Genomic DNA, 17,644 nt, shown 5'->3' on the forward strand with positions numbered 1-17,644 from the left:
ATCTACTTTACGAAATACATGACCATCAAACCTTCTCTCCATGACCAAAATAAATCGACCTTTTTGGACTCACTATTTCATAGGCTTAGGTTCAGACATTGTTCTAAGAAGGCAACATCTTACGTCAGTGTTAGATTACTCGTGGATTGTCACCCATGGAGAGTGAAATGAGACATCTGGACAACAGTAGATTTGTTTAATTAACTTCTTTATTCCGGTCCTAGGCCATAGTACATCAAGAATAGCTGGGTGGAGGCGTCCCGTTGCCTTTCATGCGAAACAATAGATGTCTGATATTGCTGACAATGCAATTAGTGTGGTCGAAGGGGGCATCACTTGAATGCCTCTGTGTTGTATTCAAGGGTGTCACTCTGGATGTTACAGGCTCATGGTGTTGGCTGTGATACTGAGACAAGAGTATTTTAGTACACAAATGGCTGAGTACTTATACGCTACAGATTGTGTTCATTTAGGGCTTAAGGCAGGTATTCTAAACTCTTTCATGGTGGCAAATGAGGAAAGGCTTCCATTCTTCCATTAGCATGTTGCAGTGTCAGCTGTTGCTAAAATGTGACCAGCTGCCTCTGTTTCACAACACCTGTCGGCCGTGTTTGGCTTTGCAATGCATAACAGTTTTGCCGGCCTGTGGCTGCCTCTGTTGCATCTCACTTCCACTCTGACATTCTTTTTGACTGAATACCATTGATACACTACAATGTTATGATAGTGTGTATAGTGCTGGAGTGGCAGCACGGAAAGGATAGGTAAGTGGATGGTAGGGACTAGTGAAGGTTAAAGGCAGGGAGGGACTAGTGGAGGTTAAAGGCAGGGCAGTTATGAGAATGAAGACTACTTGGTACAGAGTGTTCCCATCTGTGCAATTCAGAAAAGCTAATGTTGGTAGGAAGGCTGTAGAAGGCAGAGGCTGTGAAGCAGACATTAAAGTGAAGCACATTGTGTTGGGCAGCGTGTTCAGCAACTGGGTGCTCCAGCTGTCTCTTGGCCACAGTTAGGTGATGGCAATTCGTTTGGACAGGCAGTTTGTTAGTTGTCATGGCCATGTGGAAAGCAGAACAGTGTGTGACATTCGCTTGCTTCATTTCCTCATTGATTGTCCTCAGTGTCAAAATACTGTGTTGCTGTACAGGCTGAAAAATGGAGGGTGGAAGTTCAACACTGACTACTTTAAATGATGTAGCTGACAGGTGCACATTTGTGTTTCACAATTCTTTACTTTCGCTGTTCAGAACCTCCCAATAATACACAGTTATATGGCCAGTGCGCTCTTGTTTAACTTTCGATAAGTCTCATTAATAGGTTGCAAGCAAACATCACCATACTGCTACAATAGTTTACTGTTAAACATCTACGAGCAGTAAAAACCTAACTCAGATTTCACAGTTCTTGTAGAATAAAACGGTACGTATTGAACACACACTGTCACTGTTTTATCACATGGTCTAATTGTATTAAACTTATTTCACAGTTAATTGGATGCACTGTTGTTGATCTAACCAATACAGGTTCCTTGTCTGAAACTCAGCCATGAACTGACTGTCTCGTGACCAAAAACCGGGCCTCAATATATCATCACAATAATAGGCACTGAAACTATACATTGTTTGATGTTTAAGTTACAGAAATTGCAATTAAAATATGACTCATTAAGTTAACTGAATATATCAAAAAATTCGTTCCTTTTAACAGTTTCTTCTACTATAAAGGTTAGGCTGAATTATTTGTTTAAATGATGTAATTAACAGATATAGTTACACAAACAAAACTTTCGACAAAACCGGTAATTACTTTGGAATTTATTAAGGGCTGGCTTTGCTAACATGTTTTCAAATAGAGCCAAATAAATACTTAAAGAATGCTATTAGTTGTTCCCCCAAATGTTTATAATTATTGTAGAATTTATATTTATTTATAAGTCAACAATAGAATTTGAGTTATGGAACAGTTACTGATTTCACCCTATAATGAAAGACATTATCTAGGAAGAGTCAAAACAAATTAGAAAATTGATTACATACAAAAAAGACTAAGCACAAAATTAGATCTGGTGCTACATTATTTAAAACAGAGGGCCAGCCTTTCTCTTTTATTAAGATGCAATTTATACTCGTGTATGTTAATAGTAACTGGTCAAAGCTGGGGGGGGGGGGGGGGGGGGCAAAAAAAAAAAAGTTTTAAAGAGGCAGATGGCAAAACAAGAGGGGAAGTAAAAATATCCAAGCTTGCTTTGTCACAAGTGGTTACAGCTTTGTTTGTAGATCACCAGCAACAATACCTCCACTTCAACAGCTACCACCCATTCTATACCAAAAAATCCCTTCCACACAACCTGCCAGTCATTGTCATCACATCTTTAGTGATGAGCAGTCCCTCTCCAAATATGCAAAGGCTCTCGCTGAGGCCTTCAAAGAATGAAATTACCCTCCTATCGTTGTCCAGAAACAGGTCTCCTGTGTCTTGTCTCTCCTGTCGCCTACCCCACTGTCCAGAGCACTCTTCTCATGACTCAGTACCACCCAGGACAGGAGAAATGGGCTCACACTCTCTGCCAGGATTTCAAATGCCTGAAATGAATTAACATTGTAGCACAAGCTTTTTACATTATTAAATAACTACTTTGCATGAACCATGAACCATGGACCTTGCCGTTGGTGGGGAGGCTTGCGTGCCTCAATGATACAGATAGCCGTACCGTAGGTGCAACCACAACGGAGGGGTATCTGTTGAGAGGCCAGACAAACGTGTGGTTCCTGAAGAGGGGCAGCAGCCTTTTCAGTAGTTGCAGGGGCAACAGTCTGGATGGTTGACTGATCTGGCCTTGCAACACTAACCAAAATGGCCTTGCTGTTCTGGTACTGCGAACAGCTGAAAGCAAGGGGAAACTACAGCCGTAATTTTTCCCGAGGGCATGCAGCTTTACTGTATGATTAAATGATGATGGCGTCCTCTTGGGTAAAATATTCCGGAGGTAAAATAGTCCCCCATTTGGATCTCCGGGCGGGGATTACTCAGGAGGACGTTGTTATCAGGAGAAAGAAAACTGGCGTTCTACGGATCGGAGCGTGGAATGTCAGATCCCTTAATCGGGCAGGTAGGTTAGAAAATTTAAAAAGGGAAATGGATAGGTTAAAGTTAGATATAGTGGGAATTAGTGAAGTTCAGTGGCAGGAGGAACAAGACTTCTGGTCAGGTGAATACAGGGTTATAAATACAAAATCAAATAGGGGTAATGCAGGAATAGGTTTAATAATGAATAAAAAAATAGGTGTACGGGTAAGCTACTACAAACAGCATAGTGAACGCATTATTGTGGCCAAGATAGACACGAAGCCCACGCCTACTACAGTAGTACAAGTTTATATGCCAACTAGCTCTGCAGATGACGAAGAAATTGATGAAATGTATGATGAGATAAAAGAAATTATTCAGGTAGAGAAGGGAGACGAAAATTTAATAGTCATGGGTGACTGGAATTCATCAGTAGGAAAAGGGAGAGAAGGAAACATAGTAGGTGAATATGGATTGGGGCTAAGAAATGAAAGAGGAAGCCACCTAGTAGAATTTTGCACAGAGCATAACTTAATCATAGCTAATACTTGGTTTAAGAATCATGAAAGAAGATTGTATATGTGGAAGAACCGTGGAGATACTAAAAGGTATCAGATAGATTATATAATGGTAAGACAGAGATTTAGGAACCAGGTTTTAAATTGTAAGACATTTTCAGAGGCAGATGTGGACCCTGACCACAATCTATTGGTTATGAACTGTAGATTAAAACTGAAGAAACTGCAAAAAGGTGGGAATTTAAGGAGATGGAACCTGGATAAACTGAAAGAACCAGAGATTGTACAGAGTTTCAGGGAGAGCATAAGGGAACAATTGACAGGAATGGGGGAAAGAAATACAGTAGAAGAAGAATGGGTAGCTTTGAGGGATGAAATAGTGAAGGCAGCAGAAGATCAAATAGGTAAAAAGACGAGGGCTAGTAGAAACCCCTTGGGTAACAGAAGATATATTGAAGTTAATTGATGAAAGGAGAAAGTATAAAAATGCAGTAAATGAAGCAGGCAAAAAGGAATACAAACGTCTCAAAAATGATATCGACAGAAAGTGCAAAATGGCTAAGCAGGGATGGCTAGAGGACAAATGTAAGGTTGTAGAGGCTTATCTCACTAGGGGTAAGATAGATACTGCCTACAGGAAAATTAAAGAGGCCTTTGGAGAAAGGAGAACTTGCATGAATATCAAGAGCTTTGATGGAAACCCAGTTCTAAGCAAAGAAGGGAAAGCAGAAAGGTGGAAGGGGTATATAGAGGGCCTATACAAGGGCGATGTACTTGAGGACAATATTATGGAAATGGAAGAGGATGTAGATAAAGATGAAATGGGAGATACAATACTGCGTGAAGAGTTTGACAGAGCACTGAAAGACCTGAGTCGAAACAAGGCCCCGGGAATAGACAACATTCCTTTAGAACTACTGACAGCCTTGGGAGAGCCAGTCATGACAAAACTCTACCATCTGGTGAGCAAGATGTATGAGACAGGTGAAATACCCTCAGACTTCAAGAAGAATATAATAATCCCAATCCCAAATAAAGCAGGTGTTGACAGATGTGAAAATTACCGAACTATCAGTTTAATAAGTCACAGCTGCAAAATACTAACGCGAATTCTTTACAGACGAATGGAAAAAACTGATAGAAGCCAACCTCGTGGAAGATCAGTTTGGATTCCGTAGAAATGTTAGAACACGTGAGACAATACTGACCTTGCAACTTATCTTAGAAGAAAGATTAAGGAAAGGCAAACCTACGTTTCTAGCATTTGTAGACTTAGAGAAAGCTTTTGACAATGTTGATTGGAATACTCTTTCAAATTCTAAAGGTGGCAGGGGTAAAATACAGGGAGCGAACGGCTATTTACAATTTGTACAGAAACCAGATGGCAGTTATAAGAGTCGAGGGACATGAAAGGGAAGCAGCGGTTGGGAAGGGAGTGAGACAGGGTTGTAGCCTATGCCCGATGTTATTCAATCTGTATATTGAGCAAGCAATAAAGGAAACAAAAGAAAAGTTCGAAGTAGGTATTAAAATCCATGGAGAAGAAATAAAAACTTTGAGGTTCGCCGATGACATTGTAATTCTGTCAGAGACAGCAAAGGACTTGGAAGAGCAGTTGAACGGAATGGACAATGTCTTGAAAGGAGGGTATAAGATGAACATCAACAAAAGCAAAACGAGGATAATGGAATGTAGTCGAATTAAGTCTGGTGATTCTGAGGGAATTAGATTAGAAAATGAGACACTTAAAGTAGTAAAGGAGTTTTGCTATTTGGGGACCAAAATAACTGATGATGGTCGAAGTAGAGAGGATATAAAATGTAGACTGGCAATGGCAAGGGAAGCGTTTCTGAAGAAGAAAAATTTGTTAACGTCGAATATAGATTTAAATGTCAGGAAGTCATTTCTGAAAGTATTTGTATGGAGTGTAGCAATTTATGGAAGTGAAAAATGGATGATAAATAGCTTTGACAAGAAGAGAATAGAAGCTTTCGAAATGTGGTGCTACAGAAGAATGCTGAAGATTAGATGGGTAGATCACATAACTAATGAGGAGGTATTGAATAGAATTGGGGAGAAGAGGAGCTTGTGGCACAACTTGACTAGAAGAAGGGATCGGTTGGTAGGATATGTTCTGAGACATCGAGGGATCACCAATTTAGTATTGGAGGGCAGCGTGGCAGGTAAAAATCATAGAGGGAGACCAAGAGATGAATACACTAAGCAGATTCAGAAGGATGTAGGCTGCAGTAGGTACTGGGAGATGAAGAAGCTTGCACAGGATAGAGTAGCATGGAGAGCTGCATCAAACCAGTCTCAGGACTGAAGACCACAACAACAACAACTTTGCATAACTATATTTTACACTAGCGATACATTGAATGAGATTGTGTTGCTTTTAACAGACTGGCATTCTATTCATGATGATGCAGGAAGCAATCTCCATTTGACCGTTTTAATGTAGGTTTCCCATAGTTCCACTAAATTACTTCAGCCAATGGTTCCTACTATAAACTATGGCAAATGGCCTGTCCCATCCTATTCGTATGAGATACATATGTTGGTAAACACCTATATATATGATTTTTTTACTGTAATACAATGATGTGCCCAATGTTACCATAAAAGTGATCTGTGTGTTCATAAAACAACTAGTTCTCTTCAAAAGCTGATGTGTACTTGTGACACAAGTATATTGATAAAAGATCTCAACAATCCGTACCAGATATGGCCAGGAGAATAATAGAACAGGCTTAATCTTGCAAATCGTCATATTATGCAATTTCAGATAAATGAAAATGACTTACAGGTACCAGAAGCAGAGATCAATGAGCGTACACTGGATGTGTGAATTTCCTGGGAATCTAGATGGTTAATAAATTGAGATGGCACCAGTGTCTGAATAAGTTAACCAAAAAGCCCAGTTCTGCCTGCTGTAAACTCTGAAATTTCTCTTGCCGCACAGACCAGCAGAGAAGATTGCGCATTGCTATCAGATCTTCCATATTTTCTCTCAATTCTACCCTATGGCATAATCTTGGAATATGCGACTAAGGTGAAAAAAGTGTTTGTTCTACAGAAGCACGCAATAAGAATATTTTGTAAAGTTGGTAACTGAATATCCTGCAGAAGACTCTTCAGGGACCTAGGAATTCTTACACTTAATAATATGATTGAACTAATGGTAAACTTTCCAATTCTCAACCACAATACTAAAAATAGAAATAATTTCCATGTAGACTATGCGTCCCCTGTAGGATTCTGACTGGAGTTTTATACTCCAGTGAAAGGTCTCGAAAAGTTTGACAGTTGACATCAGACAAGAAATTGGAATTCCCAAATATTTAAACATTTCGCAAAAGCATATACCTCATTAGGCAGTACTACAAAATCTCTGAGCGAGGTGGCGTAATGGTTAGACACTGGACTCGCATTTGGGAGGACGACGGTTCAATCCCGCGTCCGGCCATCCTGATTTAGGTTTTCCGTGATTTCCCTAAATCGCTCCAGGCAAATGCCGGGATGGTTCCTTTCAAAGGGCACGGCCGACTTCCTTCCCCATCCTTTCCTAATCTGATGCGACCAATGACCTCGCTGCCTGGTCTCCTTCCCCAAAACAACCAACCAACCAACAATATCTCTGACTATTTCAACTCACGAATTTAAATTCTGTTTAACTCTGATAAGGGTATCCAGGCCAGAGGTATACACAAAAAAATGCTTGTAATGAAAGAAATCGACAGCATCTTATGCTGCCTTACTCTGACACAGGATGTCTGGGCTAGAGGTATACACAAACAATTGCTTTTAATGGAAGAACCTGATCACATTTTATGTTGTTAGATAAATACACAATCAATAGAGACACTCAAAATGTGATCTTCACCATTTCATGAACAGCACTAAGTCATGGCTCATGCGCACAAATATTTACTGTACAGTAGAAGACATACTCCTGACAATCAACGTTTGGATACCACTAGAAAAGCTGCAATATGTGACATGGTTATAAGTGTTAAAATCTGCAACATGTCTTCAGCAGTGTGCAAGAAGAGAATGGAACATGGATCCTCCCACACGTAAATCTGCTTATCAGTGGGACAGAACTCTTCGAGAAATGGGTAGTTTTGAGTTCAGATACTGGAAGACATCATAAAACTCATGTAAATGAAGGGACTGTGTAACAAGTATGCAAAGTATTTGTTATAAGCCCACATAAATCCATTAGATGACCTAGTAGGGAACTAACTGTTCCCTATTTGACAGCGTGTGACATTGTGCACAAACAACGCCGCATGCCGCATGCTTACAAACTCCGAAAACAATGGCTATGTCAATGCAGTGCTGTTCAATGATTATCTACCCTTCAACACTGTGGCAAAGTTAACCAACATAACTGTCGAATGTGGGGAAGTGAAACTCCAGGAGCAGTGACTGAGTAGGAAAGGGACACAACAAAAGTTAACATATTGCTGGGATTTCATGAACATAGTGTGATTAGTAAATTTTTAGGGTTCTGTGCCTCAGTCAGTAAAAACAAATCCCTTATAGTATTGCTTTGTTGTCCATCTGTCTTTCTGTCTGTTAAAAACTCTTTTTATCAGGGTTGTGTGGACATATAAAGTTGAAATTCATGTTACATTCTAAGATCTATGGTCCTTTGGTGGTAGAGTAAAGGTTGGCTTCTAAGTCCATGCAGTCAAATGTACTGCCATTTTTGTCACATTTTCATATTTGCAAACTCCCTTGTCAGAACATATAGGGTACTTCCCATTAATCTACAATGATGAAATGTGGCAAGAAGTAAGGTTTCACAATACAAGTAAACGAAAAGCTCCAAAAATTGTTAATTTGTAGTTAAGAGGGGTGGTTGAAAAGCTTCTAACCCAAGATAGTTACCATAATGTCTTGCACAAACAACAACACCTACTTTTATAGTGACCTTTTGTGGGTATGCAAGTCAAATTTCGTGGCTCCAGCTTCGTTAGTTTTGCCGCTAGGATGCGTTGTACATGGTAACATAAGCAAAATGGTGAATATCGAGAGAATAAAGAATCGTGCTGTGATTGAATATCTTCATTTGAAGGGAATGACACCCAAGGAAGTTGCGGAGGACATGCGGAATACACTTGAGGACAGTGAAAAACTGGACATTCTACTTCAAATATGGGAGAACGAGTGTGAAAGGTGCGCCAGTTAGTGAAAGGCCTGTCACCATTGCCACTGATGTAACAGTGACTGCAATTCACGATACGATTTTGCAGGATCATTGAACAACATTGCAGCAAAGTGAAAACACATTTGAAATCTCCTAAGAGTGTGCTGATGACATTGCTTAGGATATTTTGGAAATCCGGAAAGTTTCACCTTGGTGGGTCCTGAAAGACTTGAAAGCAGATCAGAGATGGGTGTGTGTGCAGTGTTGTGAAGAAATCGTTCGCCAATTTGAAGCGGATGATGATGGCTTTCTTGCAAGGTATGTGACAGTGGATGAAACATAGTTTCACCACTTTGATGCTGAGACAAAACAACAGTCACAACAATTGAAACATCATCCCCTACCCTAAAAAATTCCGGGTGCAAAAATCAGCCAATAAGGTGATGTCATCGGTCTTCAGGGATGCAGAATGGGTAATTATGGTGGATTACTTGCAAAAGGATGTGATTATCAATGCATCGTACTATTTCACCATTGTGCACTGTTTGAGAGAAGAGATAAAGAAAAAAAAGACATGGAAAATTGGCGTTCGGAATTCTTTTGCATCAGGACAATGCACCAGTGCACAAAGCCCTCACAGCACTGGAAAATCTGCCTGACTGTGGGTTCAGATTGTTATGTCATCCGCAATATTCTCCAGATTTGGCTCCATCAGACTTTTTTCTTTTCCCAAACCTAAAAAAAGAGCTCAGAGGACAATTTGACAATGATGATGCAGTGATCGATGCTCAAAATCGAAGACCTTTTATTTCAATGGTTTGCAGACGTTATCTGACCATACCCACAAGTGTATTAATGTACATGGGTATTATATTGAAAAATAAATAGGTATTATGAAATTTCTGTCATTTTTATTTGTTAGGCTAGACCCCCCTTGTATATCACACGAAAAAATATTTCATTTGTTATCCGACTTCAAACTTGAAATTAAAAGAATCAGTGCTTCTGCATTCAGGTCGAATGGGTTGTAATGTAAAAGTAAAACATCAGGCAAGGAATGGCTTTATTCTCATATGATGCATTCCAGAATTTATCCATCATCAGATGTCCAGGTGCGATTGGGCCTACTACACATAGACATGGCATTTCAGTTGTATGTGAAATTCCATATCTGCATGCAGTAGTCGCTCCTGGATATCTGATGATGGATAAATTCTGAAATGCATCATATGAGCAACAAAGTCATTCCTTGCCGGATGTTTGACTTTTTCCATTGTAACCCACTCAGCCTGAATGGAGAACTACTGATTAGTGCAGTAATGGCCACCTGCCCCCTGCATGGCTTTATGTCGCATTTATATTATTGAAATTAAAACATTCTCGAAAATCTTGGAATCCCTGGAACTGTTACTTGCCAGTATCTCCATAAGATGTTTCCTGAACGTTGGATGAGAAAGGGGAGGGGGGAGTCTCATTGTTGTGCCCCCTCGATCTCCCCATCTGACTCCATTGGAATTCAGTACATGGGGGTTTATTAGGAATATTGTTTACAGACCAAAGCTTCAAGATCTGGTAGATTTGATGTAACAGCTCTACACCACAGTAGAAGCCATTAACACTTGTTGTGCTTACAAACATGTGAGAAGTGGAATACCATTTCAGTGTCTGTTGTATTACAAACAGTGCCTACATTGAACTGTACTAACATGCATAAAAATGTTTGGGTTCCTGTATACGCTGTTGGGCAAATAAAGTTATAAACCATAATAGGTACTGAAAGAGAAACAAATGGTTTTAATGTACCTCTATACTGGAAGTCCTGTATTTGTATCAGACAGCTCCTGATTTTGATAGAAGGAGAGGAGTGAGTTTTTTCAAAGTAGCTTTTTTTTCTGCTAAACTACATGTATAAAGTAATTTAAAAGTAATTGACATAATAATCAGTTTGAGTAGATCATCACTAGTCATAATTTGTCATTAGTATATGAAACAGGACAAAGACTTTATATTTAATTTTGAGTTATATTTTAAAAAAATACATTACCTTACCTTGTGAGTTTTTCATCATTGTATTAAGATTTTAAATCAAGCACAGTTCCTGTAAAGTGTGATGCTTGTCTAGAACCTGGCTGTTTAATAAATTATTGTTTTATGCATAGTATAGAAGTTTTATTATATACCAACTTGGAACCATTTTACAACCATTAACATGCTGTTTCTCTATGGATATCATTGGCACTTACTTTTTTAAGAATATATGTTAGTTTCAAAACATTGTAAAGGATTACCCAGCTCTTCCATCAGCTTAGCCACTGTTTTACATGTCTAGTTATCTGCAGATGCAGATGCACATGCATGCTCCACATGAACCTTCTCTCAATGTCACTATATGGTGCTTCTGCAGTTCTGTCTTGACATGCTGTCTGCTATTACGCATCCAGTGTGAGTGATTGCAGTGGTAAGTGTGTCCTCTTGCTATCTGGTTTTGCTTTCTACCTATTGAGCTGTTTAAATACAACATGATACTCAGCCTTGTTTCACTTCACATCAGTTGCATGCTAAGCCATAACATTTTTTCATGTTTTTCTTTGGGGGGAGTGGGGGGGGGGGGGGGGGGGGGCACAATTTAAGACTGAATAATGTGAGTCTTTACCTGTGTGTTTTTCAAACTTTTGTAGGTAAATGAGGGAATGATGCTGATTAAATTGAAATAATCCTATTGATGATACGCTCGGTTTGTGACCACTTTTTCAGTGCATGGGGACCTTTAGCTCATCAGGAACTGGTACTCCTGGTGATCAGAATGTAGTAGTATTTTACCTACCAGATAGTTTGTTATTGAGAAGTTCTTATTTTAACTGTTGTCCTTTCTAGGCATTACAGGAACACTCTATGTTATTTTATGTTGTGTTGTTGTTTTATGATGTCCACTAAACAGTGAAAAATTGCTGACTGTGAACACTGAGTCATCCCATTCTCTTTCCTGATCAGAACATGAGTTGAGCTTGTGAGTATGTTCATCTGCTGTCTCTCTCCATTTTTTTATGTTTTATTGCCTTACATGGGTTCTTGTCTGTAACTTTGTACAGATTGCACCTATGATGTACCTATAATGCTGCAAAATTGGTTGTGTTTGTAAATAAACTACTTACAGCTAAAGTGAGTGGATTCATCTTCAAAATAAACAAAAGGAGCCAAAAGTGGCTGCTTCTGCATGTTAACGCATAATTTCCTTCTTCTCATGTTCCTGGAGGCTTTGCTTCATGGTTGCATGGAGTGGACACGCAGTTTGAGGCGCCATCTACATCTACATTTATACTCCGCAAGCCACCCAATGGTGTGTGGCGGAGGGCACTTTACGTGCCACTGTCATTACCTCCCTTTCCTGTTCCAGTCGCGTATGGTACGCGGGTAGAATGACTGCCGGAAAGCCTCTGTGTGTGCTCGAATCTCTCTAATTTTACATTTGTGATCTCCTCGACAGGTATAAGTAGGGGGAAGCAATATATTCAATACCTCATCCAGAAATGCACCCTCTTGAAACCTGGACAGCAAGCCACACCGCGATGCAGAGCACCTCTCTTGCAGAGTCTGCCACTTGAGTTTGCTAAACATCTCCGTAATGCTATCATGCTTACCAAATAACCCTGCGACGAAACGCGCCGCTCTTCTTTGTAGCTTCTCTATCTCCTCTGTCAACCCGACCTGGTACGGATCTCACACTGGTGAGCAATACTCAAGTATAGGTCGAACGAGTGTTTTGTAAGCCACCTCCTTTGTTGATGCACTACATTTTCTAAGGACTCTCCCAATGAATCTCAACCTGGCACCCACCTTACCAACAATTAATTTTATATGATCATTCCACTTCAGATCGTTCCACACGCATACTCCCAGATATTTTACAGAAGTAACTACTACCATTGTTTGTTCCGCTATCATATAATCATACAATAAAGAATCCTTCTTTCTATGTATCTGCAATACATTACATCTGTCTATGTTAAGGGTCAGTTGCCACTCCCTGCACCAAGTGCCTATCCGTTGCAGATCTTCCTGCGTTTCGCTACAATTTTCTAATGCTGCAACTTCTCTGTATACTACAGCATCATCCCCGAAAAGCCGTATGGAACTTCTGACACTATCTACTAGGTCATTTATATATATATATATTGTGAAAAGCAATGGTCCCAAAACACTCCCCTGTGGCACGCCAGAGGTTACTTTAATGTCTGTAGACGTCTCTCCATTGAGAACAACATGGTGTGTTCTGTTTCCTAAAAACTCTTCAGTCTGATATTCCATAGGCTCTTACTTTGTTTATCAGGCGACATTGTGGAACTGTATCGAATACCTTCCAGAAGTCAAGGAAAATGACATCTACCTGGGAGCCTGTATCTAATATTTTCTGGGTCTCATGAACAAATGAAGCAAGTTGGGTCTCACACGATCGCTGTTTCCAGAATCCATGTTGATTCCTACAGAGTAGATTCTGGGTTTCCAGAAATGACATGATACACGAGCAAAAAACATGTTCTAAAATTCTGCAACAGATCGATGTCAGAGATATAGGTCTATAGTTTTGCGTATCTGCTCTGACCCTTCTTGAAGACTGGGACTACCTGTGCTCTTTTCCAATCATTTGGAACCTTCCGTTCCTCTAGAGACTTGCGGTACACGCCTGTTAGAAGGGGGGCAAGTTCTTTCACATACTCTGTGTAGAATCGAATTGGTACCCCATCAGGTCCAGTGGACTTACCCCTGTTGAGTGATTTCAGTTGCTTGGTTTCGAGCCACTTACTGATTTAAGGTAAGACCAGAACTTCCTAGGATTTTCTGTCAAGTCAGTACATAGAATTTTACTTTTGAATTCACTGAACACTTCATGCATAGCCCTCCTTACGCTAACTTTGACATCCTTTAGCTTCTGTTCGTCTGAGAGGTTTTGGCTGCGTTTAAACTTGCAGTGAAGCTCTCTTTGCTTTCGCAGTAGTTTCCTAACTTTGTTGTTGAACCACGGTGGGTTTTTCCCGTCCCTCACAGTTTTACTCGGCACATACCTGTCTAAAACGCATTTTACGATTGCCTCGAACTTTTTCCATAAACACTCAACATTGTCAGTGTCGGAACAGAAATTTTCGTTTTGGTCTGTTAGGTAGTCTTAAATCTGCCTTCTATTACTCTTGCTAAACAGAAACCTTCCTCCCTTTTTTTATATTCCTGTTTACTTCCGTATTCAGGGATGCTGCAACGGCCTTACGATCACTGATTCCTTGTTCTGCGCTTACAGATTCGAAAAGTTCGGGTCTGTTTGTTATCAATAGGTCCAAGATGGTATCTCCACGAGTCGGCCATGTCACAATGTGTGGCCCCTCCTGCCAGAGGTTCGAGTCCTCCCTCGGGCATGGGTGTGTGTGTTGTTCTTAGCATAAGTGACTTAAAGTAGTGTGTAAGTCTAGGGACCAGTGACCTCAGCAGTTTGGCCCCTTAGGAATTCACACACACCGGCTTTGCTTCATGGTAAGACTGACAGAACAATGAATGAATGAATGAACAAACTGCTGCTGTTCTTGCCTCTGTAGCTGTAATACTACTGATTATTTATGATACTATTTGCGATGATCATGATTTTCAAAGTGAATCAGGTTGCAGCCTGCTTATGGCAGCCTGGAGCAACACTGCAAAGTCAGAACACTTTACGATAAATCTCATGAAACTCACAAACACTATATTTCTCTTTCTTAGTAAACCCAACAGAAATAAATACAGTGATACAATTAATTTCTCCATGTAAACATGTAAGGGGAGAAAAAAACACTGTGCACAAATCAGGTACTGCTGCTGCTGTCAGCTGCCTTTTTCTATGTCTGGAACTTGAGGTGTCTGTCTGCCAGGCATTTTCATGTACTGTAGTGTACTCACTAATTATTTTGACACTATGAATTTGTCTTATTTTATTATTATTATTATTAAGGGTTTTCTTAGTTGCTACTTACAACTGCATTAAAGTATAATGTTACATATTTTTTCATTGTAGACTTTATGTAAATGCTAAGTGAATTAATAGTCTCACTTTTTCCATTAGATTATTTATCTTTGCGCTTGCTTCAACAGTTGCTACAGTAATCCTTAACTGTTATTAACAAACCATTGGTGGCTTTGAAACCATTCACTATTAAAATTTTAGCTAATTTTATATTTATGGTGCTACACTACAAAGAACACCCATAGTGACTGAGAGAGAAAAATGCAGTTAATTTACATCCAGTGATACTGTTTTCTGACCTATTGTATTTTAACAGATCATTCTCTGTAACTTAGTTGACTGTAATAAACACACACATAGAAAGAGAGAGATAGAGATTTATTGTAATGTTGTACGATGGGCTGCATTCCAGTAACAATTAATTAAAATTTTTCAGTTATGATTTCTGGTGGGAGCAAGCAGTGGAAGAGGAGTTAAAAACGTTGCCAGTAATTACTGTTATGTTCCATTTTGTCATATAGAACTGCCTACAGTACATTTTTAGAGAATCAATTAATTTCATGTGCCCATCTTTGTGTACTTATAATTTACATAACTTGTGTTTTTATACATGCTTGTGAATCTTCAGCTTATCAGTAACTGAAATCAAGCTATATAATTAAGTTATGAGCAAGGTGGTACAGTGGTTAGCACACTGGACTCGCATTTGGGAGGATGATGGTTCAAACTCACATCCGGCCATCCTGATTTAGGTTTTCCATGATTTCCCTAAATTGCTTCAGGAAAATGCTGGTATAGTGCCTTTAAAATGACATGGCCAATTTCCTTCCTCATCTTTCCCTAATCTGAGCTTGTGCTCTGTCTCTAATGACCTCATTGTTGACAGGATGTTCAACACTAATCTCCTCCTCCTGTAATTAAATTGGTATGAACTATAAGTAATTCATTCTCTGTTTCAGGTGGAGCAGAAATCATATCTATAGATTCATTCAACAAGAGCACATCAGGTGATGATTTTGTTATAGGAATAACAATTATAAAGGTATGATATCGTATATTTCTCAGTTGACATGAAGCCATCAACACCTTGTCATAGGATAGTTTCATGGTTAATTGTTACATTTTGTGTAATATGTTTGTTGTTTCTGCATTATAGGCAAGCAGTGAAAGCAATACTGAAACATATCTAAATATTTATTCTGAATGGGAGCCTAACTCAGAATTCAACCTAGAGAGTGTTGCTCAAAACTGTTTAATGTTGGAGCTGGATTTTATACCATATCAACTGTATCATTCGTATATCCTGGTAAATGAAAATGATGAGAACACTAAAGAGGTACTTAAATATTTTTGTTAGATTGTAGCTTAATTAGGATATGATGTTTAAACCAAACACAGTACAAAAAAGCACAGGTGCAAGTGGCAAGAGCAGGCACCCCCCCACCCCCCACCCCCCACCCACACACAAACACACAGTAGAGTTACTTCACGAGTCTTCTTGTATGTATGTAGCAGTCATTCCAATTGATGAAAATGTTTGCCACTTCAAGTTTCACCTCTGCAAAGCTTAATTTCATGCGCAAGACAAGCATACATTTTCAATAATATTTCTGCAAGTTTAGTACATGAAATTGAATTATACAGCATGTATATGTGTGTTCTTTTAACCTGTGGAACAGTGATGAGCTGTAGAAGCAACGAAATAAGGTAAGAAACCCCTTTCCAGCACTAAAAAATCATAAGGCAAAATTTTAGTCAGTAGAAGATGTTTTTTATTACTCGATTACTGAAATTTTGTCTATATGTTTCTAGTTACTAAGATAAATACCGAGGCTGAAAAAACCATTGTAAATTTAGGCCAGGTGGGTGGCGAGACCCAAGGATATATTGTAATGCCAGTTCCCATATGTGGAGTTCTGAGAAATTGGTGTTGGGGGAAGAATCCTATAGCAAATGTGATGAAACAGGCATCAAGCTCATGAGTGTCATGTGGTAGAAAATGTTCTGCAACAGTATATTATATGTTGTCAGTATACACCATCTGTCTATGCACTTTCATCCTAAATGAGAACTTGGTGGTAGTCACAACAATGTAGAAGGCCAAAAAGGGTTTACATAACAACTGGGTCATGACGTGTGTCATTTCACAGGTGACTCTCACTTTGTTATTATATGTTTCGCCAATTGCAGGGCTGGTGCAGGGGTGCATAGGGCAATTTTCAGGCAATTTTCATCCTAACTAGTAACTTGTTGGTAGAAGGGCATGCTGTTCAGAAAGTTACAAACCTCGTTGTCGGAGCTGAATCACTTTCCGGCCAAATGTTCTTTTAACCTAGGGAACAGGTGATAGTCACTGGGTGCCAAGTCAGGATATAGAGTGGGTGGGTGATTATGTTGCACTGAAACTGTTGCAGGAGAGCAACAGTTTGCCGAGCGATGTGTGGATGAGTGTTGTCATGGAGAATGTGTACGCCCTTGCTCAACATTCCTCTTCTCCAGTTCTGAATTGCCCGTTTGAAATTTCAGAGTCTCACAGTACCTGTCAGCGTTGATTGTGGTCCCAGCGATTCAGCTCCGACGAGGTGAAAGAAGAGGTTCATAACTTTAGGAACAGCATGGTGGCGAGCTAGTGTGACATGGGCATACAAAAACTGCCACAGCATCTACAAAAATACATTGACAGAAATGGTGATTACGTCAAAAAATAGCTAAATGTTCAAGCTGTAAACTGATGTAAACCATTCTAGAAATAAACAGGTTTATGCACTTATAAAAAAATAGGAGACCTTACTTTTGGGACTACCCTCATATGATGAACAACAAAATGTTATACCCAAATTTGTAAATAACATTGGCCACATATAATCAAACAGAAATTGGTGCCAGTACTAGGAAAGATACAGGAGTGAGATATTG

General features: G+C 39.5%; 1 protein-coding gene across 1 annotated transcript in view; it reads left to right on the top strand.

Annotated features, from left to right (window-relative positions):
• LOC126188914 (KICSTOR complex protein kaptin-like) overlaps nt 1–17,644 on the top strand; it is a 124,057-nt gene that overhangs the window by 33,987 nt on the left and 72,426 nt on the right. The window contains exons 2-3 of the mRNA XM_049930623.1: nt 15,688–15,770; nt 15,885–16,064. Of these exons, the coding sequence (XP_049786580.1) occupies nt 15,688–15,770; nt 15,885–16,064 (263 nt within the window). The remainder of the gene's footprint in view (nt 1–15,687; nt 15,771–15,884; nt 16,065–17,644) is intronic.

This window comes from Schistocerca cancellata, chromosome 5, assembly GCF_023864275.1.
Source record: "Schistocerca cancellata isolate TAMUIC-IGC-003103 chromosome 5, iqSchCanc2.1, whole genome shotgun sequence".
Taxonomy (NCBI): Eukaryota; Metazoa; Arthropoda; class Insecta; order Orthoptera; family Acrididae; genus Schistocerca; species Schistocerca cancellata.